The sequence below is a fragment of the Cladophialophora immunda genome (genome assembly GCF_000835495.1).
Source record: "Cladophialophora immunda strain CBS 83496 unplaced genomic scaffold supercont1.2, whole genome shotgun sequence".
Taxonomy (NCBI): domain Eukaryota; kingdom Fungi; phylum Ascomycota; class Eurotiomycetes; order Chaetothyriales; family Herpotrichiellaceae; genus Cladophialophora; species Cladophialophora immunda.
In genome coordinates, this window is record NW_015622542.1 from 4965860 (window position 1) to 4981654 (window position 15795).

At 53.5% G+C, this 15795-nt stretch overlaps 8 protein-coding genes across 8 annotated transcripts; 5 read left to right on the forward strand and 3 right to left on the reverse strand.

Annotated features, from left to right (window-relative positions):
- Positions 1–197: 197 nt before the first annotated feature.
- Positions 198–2388, forward strand: PV07_03976 (uncharacterized protein; the record flags this gene model as incomplete). Its single annotated transcript, XM_016390741.1, has 1 exon — positions 198–2388. Exon 1 carries the CDS (start codon positions 301–303, stop codon positions 2386–2388), a length of 2088 nt encoding a protein of 695 aa, XP_016252643.1. The 5' UTR covers positions 198–300.
- Positions 2389–2452: 64 nt separating this feature from the next.
- On the reverse strand, positions 2453–4475 carry PV07_03977 (uncharacterized protein). Its single transcript, XM_016390742.1, has 2 exons — positions 3689–4475; positions 2453–3623 (listed from the first exon to the last, which is right to left on the reverse strand). The coding sequence occupies exons 1-2, from the start codon at positions 4121–4123 to the stop codon at positions 2475–2477; spliced, it is 1584 nt and encodes a 527-aa protein (XP_016252644.1). The 5' UTR covers positions 4124–4475; the 3' UTR covers positions 2453–2474.
- A 198-nt stretch (positions 4476–4673) lies between these two features.
- On the forward strand, positions 4674–6192 carry PV07_03978 (uncharacterized protein). The gene is made up of 4 exons (XM_016390743.1): positions 4674–4983; positions 5037–5131; positions 5191–5729; positions 5805–6192. Exons 1-4 carry the CDS (start codon positions 4840–4842, stop codon positions 6029–6031), a joined length of 1005 nt encoding a protein of 334 aa, XP_016252645.1. The 5' UTR covers positions 4674–4839; the 3' UTR covers positions 6032–6192.
- Positions 6193–6625: 433 nt separating this feature from the next.
- PV07_03979 (uncharacterized protein) lies at positions 6626–8131 on the forward strand. Its single transcript, XM_016390744.1, has 3 exons — positions 6626–7514; positions 7590–7739; positions 7804–8131. Exons 1-3 carry the CDS (start codon positions 6785–6787, stop codon positions 7881–7883), a joined length of 960 nt encoding a protein of 319 aa, XP_016252646.1. The 5' UTR covers positions 6626–6784; the 3' UTR covers positions 7884–8131.
- PV07_03980 (uncharacterized protein) lies at positions 7938–9755 on the reverse strand. Its single transcript, XM_016390745.1, has 2 exons — positions 9308–9755; positions 7938–9260 (listed from the first exon to the last, which is right to left on the reverse strand). Exons 1-2 carry the CDS (start codon positions 9624–9626, stop codon positions 8074–8076), a joined length of 1506 nt encoding a protein of 501 aa, XP_016252647.1. The 5' UTR covers positions 9627–9755; the 3' UTR covers positions 7938–8073.
- A 126-nt stretch (positions 9756–9881) lies between these two features.
- PV07_03981 (uncharacterized protein) lies at positions 9882–12611 on the forward strand. Its single transcript, XM_016390746.1, has 2 exons — positions 9882–11159; positions 11221–12611. The coding sequence occupies exons 1-2, from the start codon at positions 10070–10072 to the stop codon at positions 11391–11393; spliced, it is 1263 nt and encodes a 420-aa protein (XP_016252648.1). The 5' UTR covers positions 9882–10069; the 3' UTR covers positions 11394–12611.
- Positions 10811–13261, reverse strand: PV07_03982 (uncharacterized protein). Its single transcript, XM_016390747.1, has one exon. The coding sequence runs from the start codon at positions 13188–13190 to the stop codon at positions 11421–11423; it is 1770 nt and encodes a 589-aa protein (XP_016252649.1). The 5' UTR covers positions 13191–13261; the 3' UTR covers positions 10811–11420.
- Positions 13262–13418: 157 nt separating this feature from the next.
- On the forward strand, positions 13419–15015 carry PV07_03983 (uncharacterized protein; the record flags this gene model as incomplete). Its single annotated transcript, XM_016390748.1, has 2 exons — positions 13419–13503; positions 13556–15015. 2 exons carry the CDS (start codon positions 13419–13421, stop codon positions 15013–15015), a joined length of 1545 nt encoding a protein of 514 aa, XP_016252650.1.
- Positions 15016–15795: the final 780 nt, after the last annotated feature.

A 15795-nucleotide genomic window follows, 5' to 3' on the forward strand; every position in this document is an offset into this window, starting at 1 on the left:
CCAGGGGACCTTGGGACTCAACTAGTTAACTACGCCCCTAGCCCCTCTTAACGTCTTAACCTACTTAGGCGGCCTTATCTGCCTCGTAATCCCCTACTACCTCTCCCTACCATTCACCGGTGTCCAGATTACTTGGATACATGAGCAGGAAATGGAACCTGCTCTTTACTCCGTTCTAATCAACCTACTCTAACGTGTCAACAGACACGACGGTTAGACCGCTTCCTGATGCCACTCTTATCTGCTACAGGATAACTACAAATGGACCATCACTGGGTATACTGCTTGGTGTTTTGAGACATGGACTATCCATTGTCCTTCCCACCAAATCCATCCGACAGGCGGCCGAAATTCCGAAGGGCTGCCATTGCCTGCCGACGATGTCGTCGTCTTCGTGTCAAGTGCCGACATAATGATGCTCGGCCCCCATGCGAATCATGTAGCCAGACCGGTCACGAATGTGTCTTTCCGCAACGAGGAGAACCGGATTTCGATCGTGCTTACCGGCATGACCGCAGACGCAACAAACAGCCGGGAACGCCTGCGCGGCCAGCGGAATCAGATTCACAAACACATCCCCCCCAAGTCAGTACCATCGACAGGGAAGGTTCGTCCCCAACAACCGAGCCTCAAAATGAGGCTGAAGATCTTATGTCGCTCGGGCCGTTTGAGCTCCAGGACTCAAGTGGTAGCCTCTCTGGTTCGCAAGCGGGATGGAATCTCTTGCCCCCTTTCGAAGAGGTTGTGGAAGCCTGCCACATATTCATCCGGTCTTATTTTCAACTGGGGTTTCTGCCAAAGACTAGTTTCTTCGAACGACTTCACAAACAGAGAGAGACGATCAGCGTGTTTCTGCTTCTCAGTATTCTCAGCATCTCGGCAAGATTCACTCCCAGTCTCGTCCGACGCTATGGTAATGGCCAAAATGCAACGAATATCTTCCTAAAAAGAGCGGCGACCTTGACGCTCGACTACATGTACAAGCCAACCTTGGAGGCCATCCAGAGCTTCTTCCTTATCAGCCTGGCGGAATGGGGCAAAGGGGAGAAAGATCGAAGTTCGACGCACATGGGGATTGCGGTCCGCATGGCAGGAACACTACGTCTGCACAGAGAGGAGACCTACCTGCTACCAGAAAATGCGACCGCTGACGAAATTGTGGAATCAGAAGTGGCTCGAAGGACATTCTGGATGTTGGAAAACCATGACAATTTGCATTCTGGGTATAACTCGCCCGTTCCATTTGCCCTCGACGACATTACTGCCTTGTTACCTTGCGAAGAGCAAGAGTTTGCGTTCGGAACGGTCTCCACCGAGCGTGCTGCTTTGATGGGGACAGCGGCAGCGTTGAACAATGATAAACTCACCAAATCGCCTTCGAGATCGCTCTTCGCCACCTTGATTCAATGCCACAACATCTGGGGCCAGATCGCACGTCGGGTGGCACGAAACGAAATCAATTCACAACACGGGCGAGGCCTAATGGCAAATCCAGCAGTCAGCGTGGACGAACATCTCCGACTCATGACGCTTCTCAGAGACTTCGAGGATCATCTTCCAACCAAACATCGCTGGTCGATCTGGAATCTCCGTGGCTTCAAGGCGGAGAAGCTCGACCTTGCCTACCTCTCGGTGGTCACCATGATCAGGCTGAGCAATATCATCCTTCGAAGAACTCCCGTGAGTGGCGCCGGCACGATAGGAATGTCCCATGGCTGTCCGAACATAAGCCTCCCCACAACACAGTGCCCGACGTTGGACGGAGAATCGAATATCACGGAAGAGCTATTCGACAATTTGGTCGTGTTGAATGAGCAGATTGATGCCTTCTTCTCTCTTCGCTCACGCAAACAAGGATTTCCTGCTTTCATCATTTATTGCGTGTACATCTGCGGGACCCTTGCAAGCCATCTACAGAAGCAGAAAGACTTTTGTGAGTCTCGAGACCACGCAGCATCACGCGCCGAGGAGATTTTGGCGAGCTCGACGCGGCTCTTGGGAGACCTTCAAGACGCATGGCCCATGACAAAGCGCTGGAGCGATGCTTTGCTGAATGCATACCAAGGTCAAGGGGCCTCTCGCCCTGTTCAGCCGAATGGAGAGCAGCAAGCGGACGACAGCTCTGCGGTGCGTGTCAGCCGACCGCCCGTAAATGACAAGACGGTGACTGGCAACCGCAACGCCACGTCTCAGGGAGGCTTGCCAGGGATTCTGGAAGAATTCCACGCCAACGACTGGAACATGCCCGAGCCGTCAGACACCGACGTGATGGACCTGATGCTCGAAGACCCCTGGCACCATGAATACTCCAGCGGTATCTTCATGGATAACCTGGACGCGGGGTTGGCTTTCAATCTATGGCCTAGCGGGGATCTTTGGCAGAACTGAAAAAAAAAAGGGCATGACGGCAATATTGCTCAGTGTAGTATGGAGTAATCATAATAATTTCGCAGTTAATTTGTCCCTCCTCCTCCTCATCTTCCCGTCCTCTTCTTCTCGATCGTCCTCAGTGGCCAGTACAAGACAATGGAAAGAACAAAACACAGGTAAATCCCCACGTCTCCACCGATCCCACCGAATGACTTCGCAATGGGGCCGACGAACCAGGTCTGATCCATGCCGAGGAGAGCACCCACGAGATAGCCCGCGACCAAAGTCACCACGGCCGCGATCCCCAGCGGCAACGCCTTGGGGCTGTCCCAGAGGTCCAGGTCGTATCCGTCGCGCCGGCGGAACCACTGGTCCTCGAGAAAGACAATGACGGCGAAACAGACGCTCCAGTACCCCAAGAGGCTGCAAAAGTTGCTCAGGATGGTCGAGAGGCTGTCGTGCCCGGCGAGAGCGAGGATCAGGGCCGCCAGCATGGCCAAGAATGACCAGATCAACCGCGGAATCGCGTGGAAATGGTCGCCCACGAGTTGGGCCGCCAGGCCGGCCGAGTAGTTGCCCGCGACGATCGAGCCGAGCACGGTGAACGTCGAGATGACCAGGGCAAAGCGCGACCAGCCGCGGGGGTGGTAGATTTCCCCCATCACCCCGCCCAAGCCGTGCGCCTCGAAAATCTCCAGCCACGGCTCGTATGTGAATATGGCGTTGCCGACACAGGCGCCGATCGTGAGGGCGAAGATCGTCGAGAGGGACAAGCCGGCGTATGTCAGGGCAAAGATCTTCCAGCGCGGCGTGGTCGTGCGGTAGTTGCAGTAATAGTCGGCCGTGGTCGAGCACCATGCCGCCGCGTAGGCGAAGCTGATGGCCAGAAAGGTCAGAAAGGCCGCCGACAGTTCCAGCCCCGACCATGAAGACGGGGTCTCGGGGCTGATCCGAGGGGCCGCCTGGCCGACGAGGACGCACTCCAGCACAAAGGCCGCGATCCACATGTACTTCTCGAAGGTGTGGATGATGCCGAAGCCGCCCACGGAGACCAGATAGCCAATCACGCATACAATCACACAGCCCACGTTGATCGACATGCTGAAATTCGAGACCGCACTGAGTAACTGTCCCGCCGTGACGACCGACACGACGCCAAACCCAACATTGACAATGATATTGATGATGGCACAGAGTTTGGCGCCCCAGAAGCCGAAGGAGTACCGCGCGGCACCAATGGCACGTAACCCGAGCTGTTGATTCCCGAGTGAGCTTCCGCAGTTTTATCCAATGCTGCAGAGGAGGGATCACAACGTACCTTGGGTCCGAGGGTTGCACAGTAAGCGGGGAAGAAAGAACCCAGCAAGCTGCCGACCACAATGGCCGCCACCGACAACTGGAGCGATAAACCAAACTCTGGCCCAAGCACGCCCACGGGGAGAGTGGCGACATGTCCATTGAACGAGAACCACAAGAAGAAAGCGTTGATCAGGGACGGCGGCCGCCTCTTGTCCTCGGGGATCCGGTCGATCCCTTGCGTCTCGACGCCGACGAGCTCGTCCAACTTCTCCTCGAGTTTGCCCAAGTACCTGAACAGGGCGACGTTGTTCCGGATCTGCTGCGCTCGGTTGACCGGCTCCAGGAAGACTTCCTGGACCGGGGAAGTGGACTGCTCGAGAACCTCGGTTTTGGTGCTGGCCACCATGGTCTTGCTGGCCACCTCACAGTCGGATTGAACGTCGGTGCTCGCCATGGGTGTGAAGAGGGGTTTGCCTCAAATTCAGCAAGGTAGGATACCAGTCTGGCACGTTCAAGCCCGGACTGACTCAGAGACCCTCTATATAGATGGAGAAAGTTCGCCGGGGCGGTCGTATCTCTCTGCCACTGATTGTTGCCGGCTTGGCGAAGCAAAGCAGGATGTTAAGTCGTTATCATAGGTAGCCCTTGATATGCTTTTGTACCCCAGATTGTGCTGATCCAATCTGACGAGCCAGAGCAGTTGTATTACAGATAGGCGGAATACTAGGCCAAGGGCTTAGTAGCGGTCGCCATCCCACCTTTTATCTTTGCCAGGTGTAGGTCCCAGCCCTCGAAATCTGGGGAGGTGGATCGCTGGTAGGGACAAAAAAAATTCAAAGAGTCCCAAACGGGACCGGCAACCTTGCCGGGAGATTCTAGTGCGAACTATTATCTATACAAGGCCCACAGCCAATGACCTGTCGTGCCTATCCGTCCCCTGTCCCTATCAGTGCAATCGTTGGTTACCCGAGGAAAACCCCATGAACTCCCAAGTGCTGCCGGAGGCCAAGATAAGAAGTATTGCCATCTCCAGATTTCCCCTTTTTGTGTTGTTATTCGGCAAAAGGCGACCCGAGCAGGAATGCCCATATATACCCTACCTAGTTATACACTTGGTGTCAGAAATCTGCAAGATCACCCTTCTTACCCTCGAAAAAGGCCCCGAAGAACATGGAGTTCCCTATAATCAGCGTGGCAAACATCCATTCGGATTTCGACACCGTCAGTAAACAGCTTTTCGATGCCGCTTGCAAGTGGGGATTTTTCATCATCACCGACCATGGCATCACCAAGGCAGACGAGGTGTCGGAGCTGGTGAGTTGGGAACCCCTACCCTCCTTTTGTGCACACCTGATAGGAAATTGCAGTCGCGTGCATTTTTCGACTTGCCCATGGATGTCAAGACTGAGAAGATGGTGGACAACTCCGCCATTGGGTACGATGGCGGCAAGAAACTCACTTCGTATGTGCCCCCCCTCGGACGCTTTTGTCTCTATGCCATATCGCTCAACCGCAAGTCAGATTCGCAGCTTCAGAGGCCATTCTTTTTGGAACCCCGGCGGGCGGGGTCCTCGGCTCGAACAATCTCGGCGCTTGGTGGGATGAGAGCAAACGGCAAACCGTCGAGGCGTTCAAGGCCGAGTGCTACGACCTGACCATCACCATGATGTCGGGCTTTGCCGTGTGCATGGGCCTAGACCGGGACTACTTCACGCGGATCCACGGGCACCAGGCGCCGGGTCACACGCTCCGATCGATCAAGTATCCCAAGTTCGACAGCCGCCCCCAGGAGGGCCAACTTCCTCGCCTCTCGTCGCACACGGACTGGGGCAGTCTGACGTTTGTCTTCACCAAACAAGCCGGGCTCGAGATCCAAGATCCCCAAGATCGGTGGTTCCACGTTCCTGTCGTCCCAGAGGGCATCGTGGTCAATATTGGCGACGCGTTGTCCTTGTGGACGGGACGAACCCTGAAATCTACCCTGCATAGGATCACTTGGGAGAATCTTCCCCCAGACCAAGATCGGTACAGCATGGCGTACTTCTCCCAGCCGAATAACAGTGAGACCTTCCCCTCTTCCTTCCTTCCCGCCTTTTATCCAACCTTGCAAACAAACATCACTAACCGTTTCCCAGGCGCGCAACTCAACTCCCTCAGTAAATCGGGAGAAATCGTACCGATCCCCCTTACGTACGGCGATTACTACAAAGTCCGCTACCACTTGACCTACGGGGCGCACACCGACAGCAAAACGGGCGAAAAGATCCTCGAGGACATTGACCCGGCCATGGCCCAGGCTGTCCATGACTTGGGTGTCGCAGACGCCGGTAGTCTGAGGTCAAATACCCTAGTGGCTGTATGAGAATGACCAAGCCCTGGACTATGTATATGCCCGTCACTTGCCAAAAATCTGTTCGAGGGTGCTGCCCTGTACCGTGTTCTCTGAGGTAATGCTGTATGATATAGTAAAGGCGATAGTTAGGGGTAAATCAAGGCGGCTGTCGAATCTAGTATTTCCTTTCCATCACCGCTAAATACAGTTCCCCCTCCTTAATGTCCTGTGTTTATAAGAAAACCTCTTTGTGGGGAATCACGTTCTTATAGACTAGGAGTCTTCTGGTCCTGCTAAAAGTGTCTAATAACTGTCTGATTGCTTGCCTGAGAAAGAAGAAAAAAGAAAGAAAGGTACTCATTTCACCGCGCCGTTTATGCTCCTGGGCCTATCTAACTTTAGTGGCGAGTTCTACTTTCGAAGGGAGAGTAGGAGAGTAGAAGAGTAGAAGGATCCTGCGCGGATCGGGGTCCGTGGAGGTGAGTATGGTCAAGTAGAAAGGGGAGCGGCAGGTGAGCAGAGTTTAAAAGCGGCGCCTGGCGATTGAGGCGGAGTTGAGCTGCGGCGTGAATTTAGGTACCCACGTACCTTTGCGTCTATTGCCAAGGAATTCCGCCGCTGACATCGACGTCTCCCCGCAGTCCCTTCTTTCCACCCGTCGCAGCTTCGAAACAGGCACAAGCGCACTGACTGCACCGATATCCCGGAACAATTTGAGCACGGCACCAAGACTTCCCTCTCCCTCTTCTTGCTGCCGGCCAGCAGCCCACCCCTGCTCTTGCGATGCTCCTCCTCGACTACCAGAATGTCCTCATACAATCCCTCCTGACCGAACGCTTCTCCGGCGCCCCTCCGACCTCAATTGACCAGGTCGTCTCGGACTTTGACGGCGTCGCATTCCACATCTCTACCCCTACGAGCAAAACGCAGATACTCATCTCCCTCTCCATCAAATGCTACCGCGAGTTGTTGCAGTATGGCGCCGAGCAGGTCCTGCAGAGAGAGTATGGGAACTACATCACGAACACGGAGGCGGGCTATGACTTCAGCATTTTGGTCGATCTCGACAATCTGCCGCCGACGGCGGAGGAGAAGGAGGAGCTGGTGAGGAGGATCAGTCTGCTCAAGAGGAACGTCATGGCGGCGCCCTTTGAGAAGGCGTTTGACGAGTTCGCCCAATTGGCCGAAGAAGCGAGCAAGTATACGTCTGAATCCGCCCCGCAGGGCGTCAAGGAAGGGGGCGAGGTGATGGCGATCCATTACCGTGAGGAAGAAGCCATCTATATCAAGGCCAGCCACGATCGGGTCACGGTCATATTCTCGACCATGTTCACGGATGCCGTGGATAGGATCTTCGCAAAGGTGTTCTTGCAGGAGTTTGTGGACGCCCGACGGAGAGCCATCCAGAACGCGCCGCAGGTGCTGTTCCGGAGCGATCCGCCACTGGAGCTGCAGGGCTTGAGGGAAGTTGGGAAGACGGGCGAGAAGGGTGAAATGGGCTTCATCACATTCGGTATGCCACCTAGTCCCCGCGGGCCTTCTGCGATGTAGGGACCCTTCCAAGGACCCAAGGCTGACCCATCTTCAGTATTGTTCCCTCGACACCTCACCCGACAGCGCCGGGACGAGGTCATCTCCCACATCCAGACCTTCCGCGACTATTTCCACTACCACATCAAAGCCTCCAAGGCGTACATCCACTCAAGAATGAGACGTCGAACCGCAGATTTCTTGCAGGGTAAGCCTGAGCCAAAAGTCGGTTTGATATTGCGGGCTTTCGGAACTGACATTCGTCCTTTTAGTTCTCAATCGTGCAAGACCGGAAACCGAAGAACGCGAGAGGAAGACAGCTAGTGGTCGGACGTTCAGAGTGCAAGGGTAAAACTCTTTCAAGCCTACGACCGGGGGTATGACATGACGCCGGATGAGTATGATCGGAAAATTGGCCTTCAGACGGCATTCCTTGAACTAGATCATATCTAGACTTTTTGGCATCCAAAAGGCCTTGCAGGCCATTTGCACATCCGTACCTCCTGACTTGCTACTACTCTTGATATGTTTCGTGCGACTTGCTATACAGTAGTCATGACGCTAGCATTGGAATACCACGCCAACATGGGGTTCTCTCCATTCCGGACCTCCGTCTCTTCCACCATCGCCCAGCTCTCCAAAAACTGCCTGTGGCTCGACACTCTCGTCAACTTCCCCGTTATCGCCCTGTAGATATCCTCCATCATGGTGAAGTCCGTCGGGAAGAAGATGTCAAAATACCCTTGGTGCACAAAGGGGGTGGACACCTGCACGTTGCGCCGCTGATAGCGCGTCTGCACGACGGGGGCGTTGAGGCCCGGAACGGCGTCCGGGAGGTAGTTGAAGTCGGACAGCACGAGTCGGTGGGCAGGGAAGTATTGGTTGAGGATGTCAAAGAACTCGAGGAGCCGAGTCGGGATGTACTCCGGCTTGGTCAGGTTTGGCGATAAGGGGAGGGCATGCCGGAGTTGGCGCAGGAGTCGGGGATATTGGGTGACTGGGGTGATGAAGGGAGAGCGGGCAGCGATTTCCCTCACCCGGAGATATCGCAGAGCCAGAGCGTCGAGGTGGCGGTCGTAGAACTCAAAGAATTCTCCGTCTTCGTCAATGAGGACGCTACCCTGTAACGGCTGTTCCGTCTCGGGATCGTAGCGCACGCAGTCGTGGGCAAAGTTGTCGATGACTTCGAGGGCGAGGAAGAAGCAAGGTGAGTGGATGTACTCCTTCCAGTCGAAGACCGATCGATGGAGGATCTGGACGTGGTCCAGGTGTTCCGCTGCGTAGGGCGACCTTCGCAGACTGGTCAACTGTAACTCGGCCAGCGCGGAGGATATCTCAATAATCTTGAACTGCGTCCGACTGTAGACTTCCGGCTCGTATTCGTAGATGTAGTCCAATATATTTCGCATCAGGGTCCCGTTGCCCGCGCCCATCTCGTATATGATCAAATCATGGTATGGGAACAAGGTCATTTTGTAGTTTGTGACCAAATACCTTGCAATCGCTTCGCCATAATACGGCCGGAATAGTTCGGTGGGCGTGTGCCAAAGTTGTCGCGTCTCGTCCGGCTCGATCTCATCCAGGGCATTTTCAAACTCAATATAGCTGAGGTCCACCAGGCGATTGAACTCCGCGCCGTCCTTGATGGAGGCAAAATCAAAGGGTTTTCCCGCATTGAAGATTGTCGCATGCTTGGTAAAGTAGCCGTAGTTGGGGTTGTACAGGCTGTCTGCTTCCTGTCAGTGGAGGCATTTAGAGAGCCAGCTTGATCCTCACCATCGATGAATTCTCTCGTCAGCATCTTGACTCGCCGCGGCCGCTGAGTCCTATGCCGCAGATCCTGTGCCGTGACTCTGGGGTATTCCTTGAGCTGCCTTGACATGTCCTTGGGAAAGGCATCAATTCTCTGCTGCCACGCGCTGCCTCCTCCCGCATCATCTTGCTTGCGGCGAAGGACATATGTTCGATGCTGTTGAAACGAGGGGCTTGGACGTGGAAGGGATGTTCGTGTGCGAGTGCATTGCAGTCGAAGGCAATTCCGCGAGGGTCTCGTGAACAGCTGCTGAAAGATGCGGGCGACGGCCGGCGAGTCCATTAGAGGCTCCAACCCAGGGATGCAGAGCGAAGATGGTGCTGAACAGGTAGATAGATCCCCAGGCGCCGCTGACCGAGACCGGGGCTGAACAGAAACACAACCAGAGCCCGGTCAATGGAAACCACAGCAAATGCGGAGTAGTTTCTAAAGATCTGTTTGGGGCAAAGTCGATTTGCTACTGTGGACCATTTGGACACAGGAGCTTTCAGTACGGAGAGGAACTGATACACAATCTCCCATCACAAATGCACTCCTGCCAGTTGATCTCTGTACCTCGAGATGTGAACATTTGCATCACGACAAGAAGTGGGAGGAAATTACCGGTGACTTGCCACAGGCGACAGTTCTTGAGCAGAACGCTGTATCCTCAGTGCCCAAGCGACCAAAGGCATACTTGTATCTACAGAACAAATTTTACGGCCTCATCAATTCAGAGCACTATTATGCAATGGACAGACCGTCCCTTGGTAATAGGCATTGCTTCCGGCCTCGCCATTGCTATCATCGTTGATCAACTCCGTCAATTCTATCACAGTTACAGCCCGCCTTTCAAGTGCCAGCGGCGGCCTTCCCTCAAATTCTTGGTTGACGAGACCATAAACTCGGAGGGAGTGAACCAGATATCTCCTCCACCCATCGGCACCGGCATCGAATCGACTATAGGGTCCACGCCCCTTATTGTCATTCCCTCCCTTTCAAGCTTTACGGGCTGCACAATTCTCGCCAAATGCGAACACCTCAACGGTGCTGGTGGCTCACCCAAGGATCGGGTCGCGCTGTCAATCCTCACCCGAGCGGAAAGTCAGGGCCTCCTTACGCCTCATAGTGGTGACACCGTCTACGAAGGAACAGTTGGGTCAACAGGGATATCTCTAGCAACTTTATGTCGCGCAAAAGGCTATCTTGCCCACATTTGCATGCCGAACGACCAATCTCATGAAAAGTCCAACCTCCTGTTAAAGCTCGGTGCGGTTGTGGAGAGAGTTCCCCCCGCGCCAATTGTAGACCAGGAGCATTTCGTCAACCGTGCGCGCAATCTTGCACGAGAACACACGGAAAATCCGGACAAGAGAGGCAGGGGATACTTTGCCAACCAGTTTGAAACAGAGGCGAATTGGCGGGCGCATTACGAAGGCACAGGTCCAGAGATTTATGTTCAATGCCAGGGCACTATCGATGCGTTTGCCGCAGGCGCAGGGACTGGAGGAACGATTTCAGGTGTGGCCACCTATCTTAAAGAAAAGCTACCAGACGTTCGAGTTGTCCTTGCAGACCCTCACGGTTCGGGTCTGTATAACAAAATCAAACATGGTGTCATGTTTCACTCGCTGGAGAAAGAGGGGACAAGGAGAAGAGATCAGGTCGATACGATTGTGGAAGGAATTGGTTTGACTCGCTCAACGCTCAATTTCGAGCAGGGGAGAGAGTTGATTGACGATGCCGTCAAAGTGAGCGATCAGCAGGCGATGAATATGGCGAGGCTGTTGGTCGAGAGGGATGGCATCTTTGTGGGGAGTAGCAGCGCAGTCAATTGTAAGATCTTCCCTGTCCCGCACCATGTGTCTTGCTCAGCTGATTGATCCCCAACACGAAGGTGTCGCTGCTTTACAAACGGCTCTCAAACTAGGGCCTGGTCATACAGTCGTCACGATTCTGTGTGACTCTGGCATGCGCCACCTCTCCAAGTTCTGGGCTCGCATAGGTGAGATTGGAGGGGAGGCACGCACGACCGTCGAGGATATCCTTGAAGGCAGAAAGCTGGACTGAAGCAAGCTCCCTCCAACTTTTTCATCTTCAACCAAACAGCTCGTCGTCGGAATCAGGCTCCACTTTGACAAATATAGGATCCAGCAGCAAATCTCCCTGCTCACCATGTTCCGTTTGGTTTTCGTCAGATCTCAGTGGCGAGGTCCTTGGCCGCGCTGTTGATGCGGTAGGTCTTTTTCCACCCGAACTCCAGAGCCTTGTCAGCCAAGTTTCAGCCAACTTGTTCGCGATCTCGGTGGCGTGGCGATGTTCAAAATGGGACGAAAGCGTACCAATGTCTCGTCTTGAGTCTTGACAGAGTTCCTCCAAGATGCTCAGTTCCTGCGCCGACCATTCCCTTGAATCGTCGCTGGAAAGACCAGACGGTGTTCGGTATCGGTCGTAGACGTCGTTGAGAGCGAGTCCAGTCTTATGAGTTCGAAGGGCTCGGCACTCCGCGATTTCATCGAAGGTCAATCCTGCACCCTCGCGCAATTCAACCAATGTCTTATAATCGGAAAGGATTAATCTCGGCAGACGCCGCGGCCGAGTGCTGTATGACACATAACCAAGGATGTACTCCAGGTCATGCACCTCGTCGTCATCTATGTCGCCCTTGTCATAATCCTTTGCCAATTTGGCCCAATGTTTGAAGACACCTGCCCTGGAAGACCACTGGCGAGAGCAATAAAAACAGGATCCTTTTCTCATCTGCACGACCTGGTCGTCGTCTTGAGTTTTCTTGTCGGGTTCTCTTTTCGTCTCTTCTTCGCTATCGATGCTCACTTCTTCATCCTGCCGATCAGAAAACCCCTCTTGAAGCGGATCCGCCGACTCGGCTCTGGCACGTCGCCTCACGGCGGCTTGACGCACGACTCTCTTGGATGACCGGTGTCTAACCGGCTTCCAGAGAGACTCGGCAGCATCCGAAGAGGTAGTTGGCCGACCTGGTGAACTAGATATCGGGACCAATTGCGTCTTGGGCTTCGAAGCAGAGGTGGGTAGCACCGGAGGAACGAGATCTGTGGGGAGACGCCAGGCCGGCTCGATATGGGCTTGAGTAGCAAGCTTTCTAGCTCTTTGTATAATTGCCATCACCTCTGGACCGAGGCTAGGACCAAACTTCTCAAGGATAGCCTTGTCGCCTACTTCAGCATCGAGAGTTTCGAAATCGAGTGGCGAATCTGTGGTCTTCGGATTGGGGAAGTCTTCCAGTTGGACTTGGAATAGAGAATCGGGACTCGTTGATCTTTCCGCCGGTTGCGCCCCTCCAAAAAGGGAGTCATCGTCGGAGTCGATCAGGCGAGACTGGACAGTGTTTTGGCTTTCTCTTGAACCAGGAGGAGCAACGTACGATGCGCGAGCAACAAGGGGTACAAATAGTTCGTCGTCGCTGTCCACTGATTCCATTCCCTGGTTGTCATCTGCTAGTGCAGCATTCTCCGCGATTTCCTCGATACTCATGATGACTTCGTCTGCGCCCTCGTTGAAATACTCGTTTGTACCGTCTTGAACCTGAGTCATTGCTTTTAGCAACGATTTCCCTTTTGCAGTGTATGCGCCTCCTGGGTCCGTCTCATTTTCCATCGACTGCACATGACCATTGTTCACGACTATGGACATAGAATCCATGTCAATCTCGTCACCAACGCCGGAAAAGTCGTGAGAATACTTTTCAAAGATCGATTCAAACCGCGACTTCAGTAAAAGGTCATTTCTTAACCGTCTGGTGTCCAGATCCTCATCAAGGCTCGGGTCGGAGGGTCGGCTGGCGAATATGGAGAGGCGCGGCCTCTTACGAAATGGCTCCTCCATCATAAGAATATGTGGTGATGTCGAAACGAGATGGTTAGAGCAGGCATGGAAAGCGGACAATGGTGGTGTTGGAGGGGCACTGCGCCGATGAACCAAATGGATATGAATTTCCGCAGGCGCGTCGCGCGTTTTGTATGCAGCCTGCAACGTCATTCTGCACTTTAATTTATTCCATTCTCACTCACACCCATGCATTCGTCTACATGATTGCCACAGAGACTAACAGCAGAAATGTATTGCCAGAAATGTCGACAACCTGTTCGCTTCGATAGCTCGCTCGAGAACATCAATCCGGCGTCCTTTGACCTGCTCGTTGGTCCGTTTCCCTCCTGCTGCTTCTCTCCTGCCCACTACTGACTATCACCCAGCATCCACAGGCAAGTCGCAGCTGAACAATGTGAACTCCACCATTTCTCGCATGAATTACCCGCAAGAGAGAAAGGAACTCTATGACCGCGTCTCCCTCCAAGCAAACTCTCCGATCTACAAGAGATCTATCGCCGCGCCAAAAGATGAGGCACTTCTTTCTCGTCGGCCTGAGCAACCAAACGGCAACCCTGACATGTCGTTCATTGAAATCACACAGTCACAAGTTGCTCTGACAGACAAGGAACATCAAAACCGAAAAATACAAAGCCCGAGTACAAGGACAAACGGCTCTGACCCTGCTCCGATGAAAGACACCCGGATGTCCGCCAGGAAGAATCAGGTTGAAGACCTTTTTGCCATCCTCTCTTCACATTCAGACATCGATCATCCTATGTGTCAGGAATGTACTTCCATGATGCTGTCGCAATATGCCACACGCCTGAGTAGTGCGAACAGGGAAAGAGACGCCTACGCTGGTTTTCTCAAATCAACCCAAAATCTCTCCTCTGAAGTTCGGCGCTCATCGGATGCTAAACGGGTTGGAGGGACCATTTACGAGCAACTGGAATCTACCGAAGCTGAAATCAGAAAAGTGGACGTAGAGATTGCAGCTTTAGAGGAGCAGCTGCAACACGAGGAACTGGAGCAACAGGCGTACTGGAATTCGCGCAACTCAATCGATGACAATCTCTACAACACCACCACACATTTATCATTTCTGAAAGAGAAACAAACCCATGACTTCCGCCAGCTTGAGTGCCTGCAGCGCACGAATGTATACAACGACACCTTTTGCATTGGCCATGACGGCTACTTTGGAACGATAAACGGCCTCCGCCTGGGCCGTCTGCCAAATCAAAATGTCGACTGGTCTGAGATCAATGCCGCATGGGGTCAAACTTTGTTGCTCCTGGCCACTGTTGCGGAAAGACTGAAGTTTACATTCCAGGGTTATCGTCTGCGACCTCAAGGCAGCACCTCTCGCATAGAAAAGCTTGAGTACCCCCAGCAACCTCCCGACTTGCAGAGACAACAAGCAACGGGCCGCGACGGAGGTCTGCGTTCAGCTGCCGCAAACCCTGAACCAAAGATCACTCCTCTCGACTTATTCAGTAGCGGCGATATGGCCATCGGACGCCTCCTGAACCATCGTCGGTTTGACAGTGGCATGGTGGCATTTCTCGACTGCTTAGGGCAGCTGGGGAAATACGTCGAGAGGACTTCCAGCGTCGACATCAATCCAAAACCATCAGTACGGAACGCAACCCTAAGGAACACACCGTCCAAAAGAGTGTTACCATATGCAATACAGGGTGATAAAATTGGGGACGTTTCGATCAAGTTGGGGGTCGGTTTTCATCAGGATGAAAACTTCACCAAAGCTTGTAAATATGCCTTGACTTGTTGCAAGTTCCTCCTGGCTCATGTCAGCAACCTCGAAAGTCAGAAGGAAGCTTGATCATTGTACGACAACCACCACGAAGAACACATGGCCGGCCGCGGTTGGGGATAAAGAACCATGACTCGGCATGAATGAGTCGGTATCAAAGCAGCTCTTGGCCTCAAGTTTTCGACGTGAAGAACTCGACATCGAAACAAGCATTCAAAGAAGCCTTTCAGCAACCAGAACGCACACATTGCAGCTCGTGGTGCCCTATATCCGCAGGAGACAGTTCAAGCCGGGAAGCTTCACTTGGACAGGCGGGAGACTAGCCATTTCGAGTCCGTCAAAGCAGACTCGTGATAGGTCGCAGCAGCTGTGCATCATGGTAACGAGAATACGGTCGTTAGGGTGCGATTGGAGACCCTTCATCACCTAACAACTGACTAATAGGCGTGACAGATGGGGTAGTAGTTCGAAAAGAAGCAGCGACGTCCAGTTTCAGTCCGGGACGGCATCGCATTTGATTTGAGGCATTGGTGGCATGGCTGCATTAGTTGAGTAATCGGCTGCTTCTCTGCATCAGGTAAGCCACAGGGTCTTTGACACCAAAAACACCGCATCGCCCAATCTCAGAATGGATGGTTACAGCATCCATCCTGAATTTGCGGCCGTTACCACCTTGAGCCGTTTCACCCAGAGGGCTTTGGCGACTCAGGCTGAGCAGCAAAATGAATTGCTTCCACCCCGCTCGTTCGTATAGAATGCGAATACCGTCCTCTTCAACCCGTGGGCAACACCATCCCTCCAGCTTTGCCCTTCCCTCATACCGCAATCTCCAGCCACGCCACCATTACT

Coding starts and splice junctions, on each gene's coding strand:
- PV07_03977 (XM_016390742.1), bottom strand. CDS start 4,123: ATGGCGAGCACCGACGTTCAATCCGACTGTGAGGTGGCCAGCAAGACC. Junction 3,624..3,688: donor GTGCAACCCTCGGACCCAAG/GTACGTTGTGAT, acceptor GGGAATCAACAG/CTCGGGTTACGTGCCATTGG.
- PV07_03978 (XM_016390743.1), top strand. CDS start 4,840: ATGGAGTTCCCTATAATCAGCGTGGCAAACATCCATTCGGATTTCGAC. Junction 4,984..5,036: donor CAGACGAGGTGTCGGAGCTG/GTGAGTTGGGAA, acceptor AGGAAATTGCAG/TCGCGTGCATTTTTCGACTT. Junction 5,132..5,190: donor GGCGGCAAGAAACTCACTTC/GTATGTGCCCCC, acceptor ACCGCAAGTCAG/ATTCGCAGCTTCAGAGGCCA.
- PV07_03979 (XM_016390744.1), top strand. CDS start 6,785: ATGCTCCTCCTCGACTACCAGAATGTCCTCATACAATCCCTCCTGACC. Junction 7,515..7,589: donor AATGGGCTTCATCACATTCG/GTATGCCACCTA, acceptor ACCCATCTTCAG/TATTGTTCCCTCGACACCTC. Junction 7,740..7,803: donor AACCGCAGATTTCTTGCAGG/GTAAGCCTGAGC, acceptor TCGTCCTTTTAG/TTCTCAATCGTGCAAGACCG.
- PV07_03980 (XM_016390745.1), bottom strand. CDS start 9,626: ATGGACTCGCCGGCCGTCGCCCGCATCTTTCAGCAGCTGTTCACGAGA. Junction 9,261..9,307: donor GACGAGAGAATTCATCGATG/GTGAGGATCAAG, acceptor GACAGGAAGCAG/ACAGCCTGTACAACCCCAAC.
- PV07_03981 (XM_016390746.1), top strand. CDS start 10,070: ATGCAATGGACAGACCGTCCCTTGGTAATAGGCATTGCTTCCGGCCTC. Junction 11,160..11,220: donor GAGTAGCAGCGCAGTCAATT/GTAAGATCTTCC, acceptor CCCAACACGAAG/GTGTCGCTGCTTTACAAACG.
- PV07_03982 (XM_016390747.1), bottom strand. CDS start 13,190: ATGATGGAGGAGCCATTTCGTAAGAGGCCGCGCCTCTCCATATTCGCC.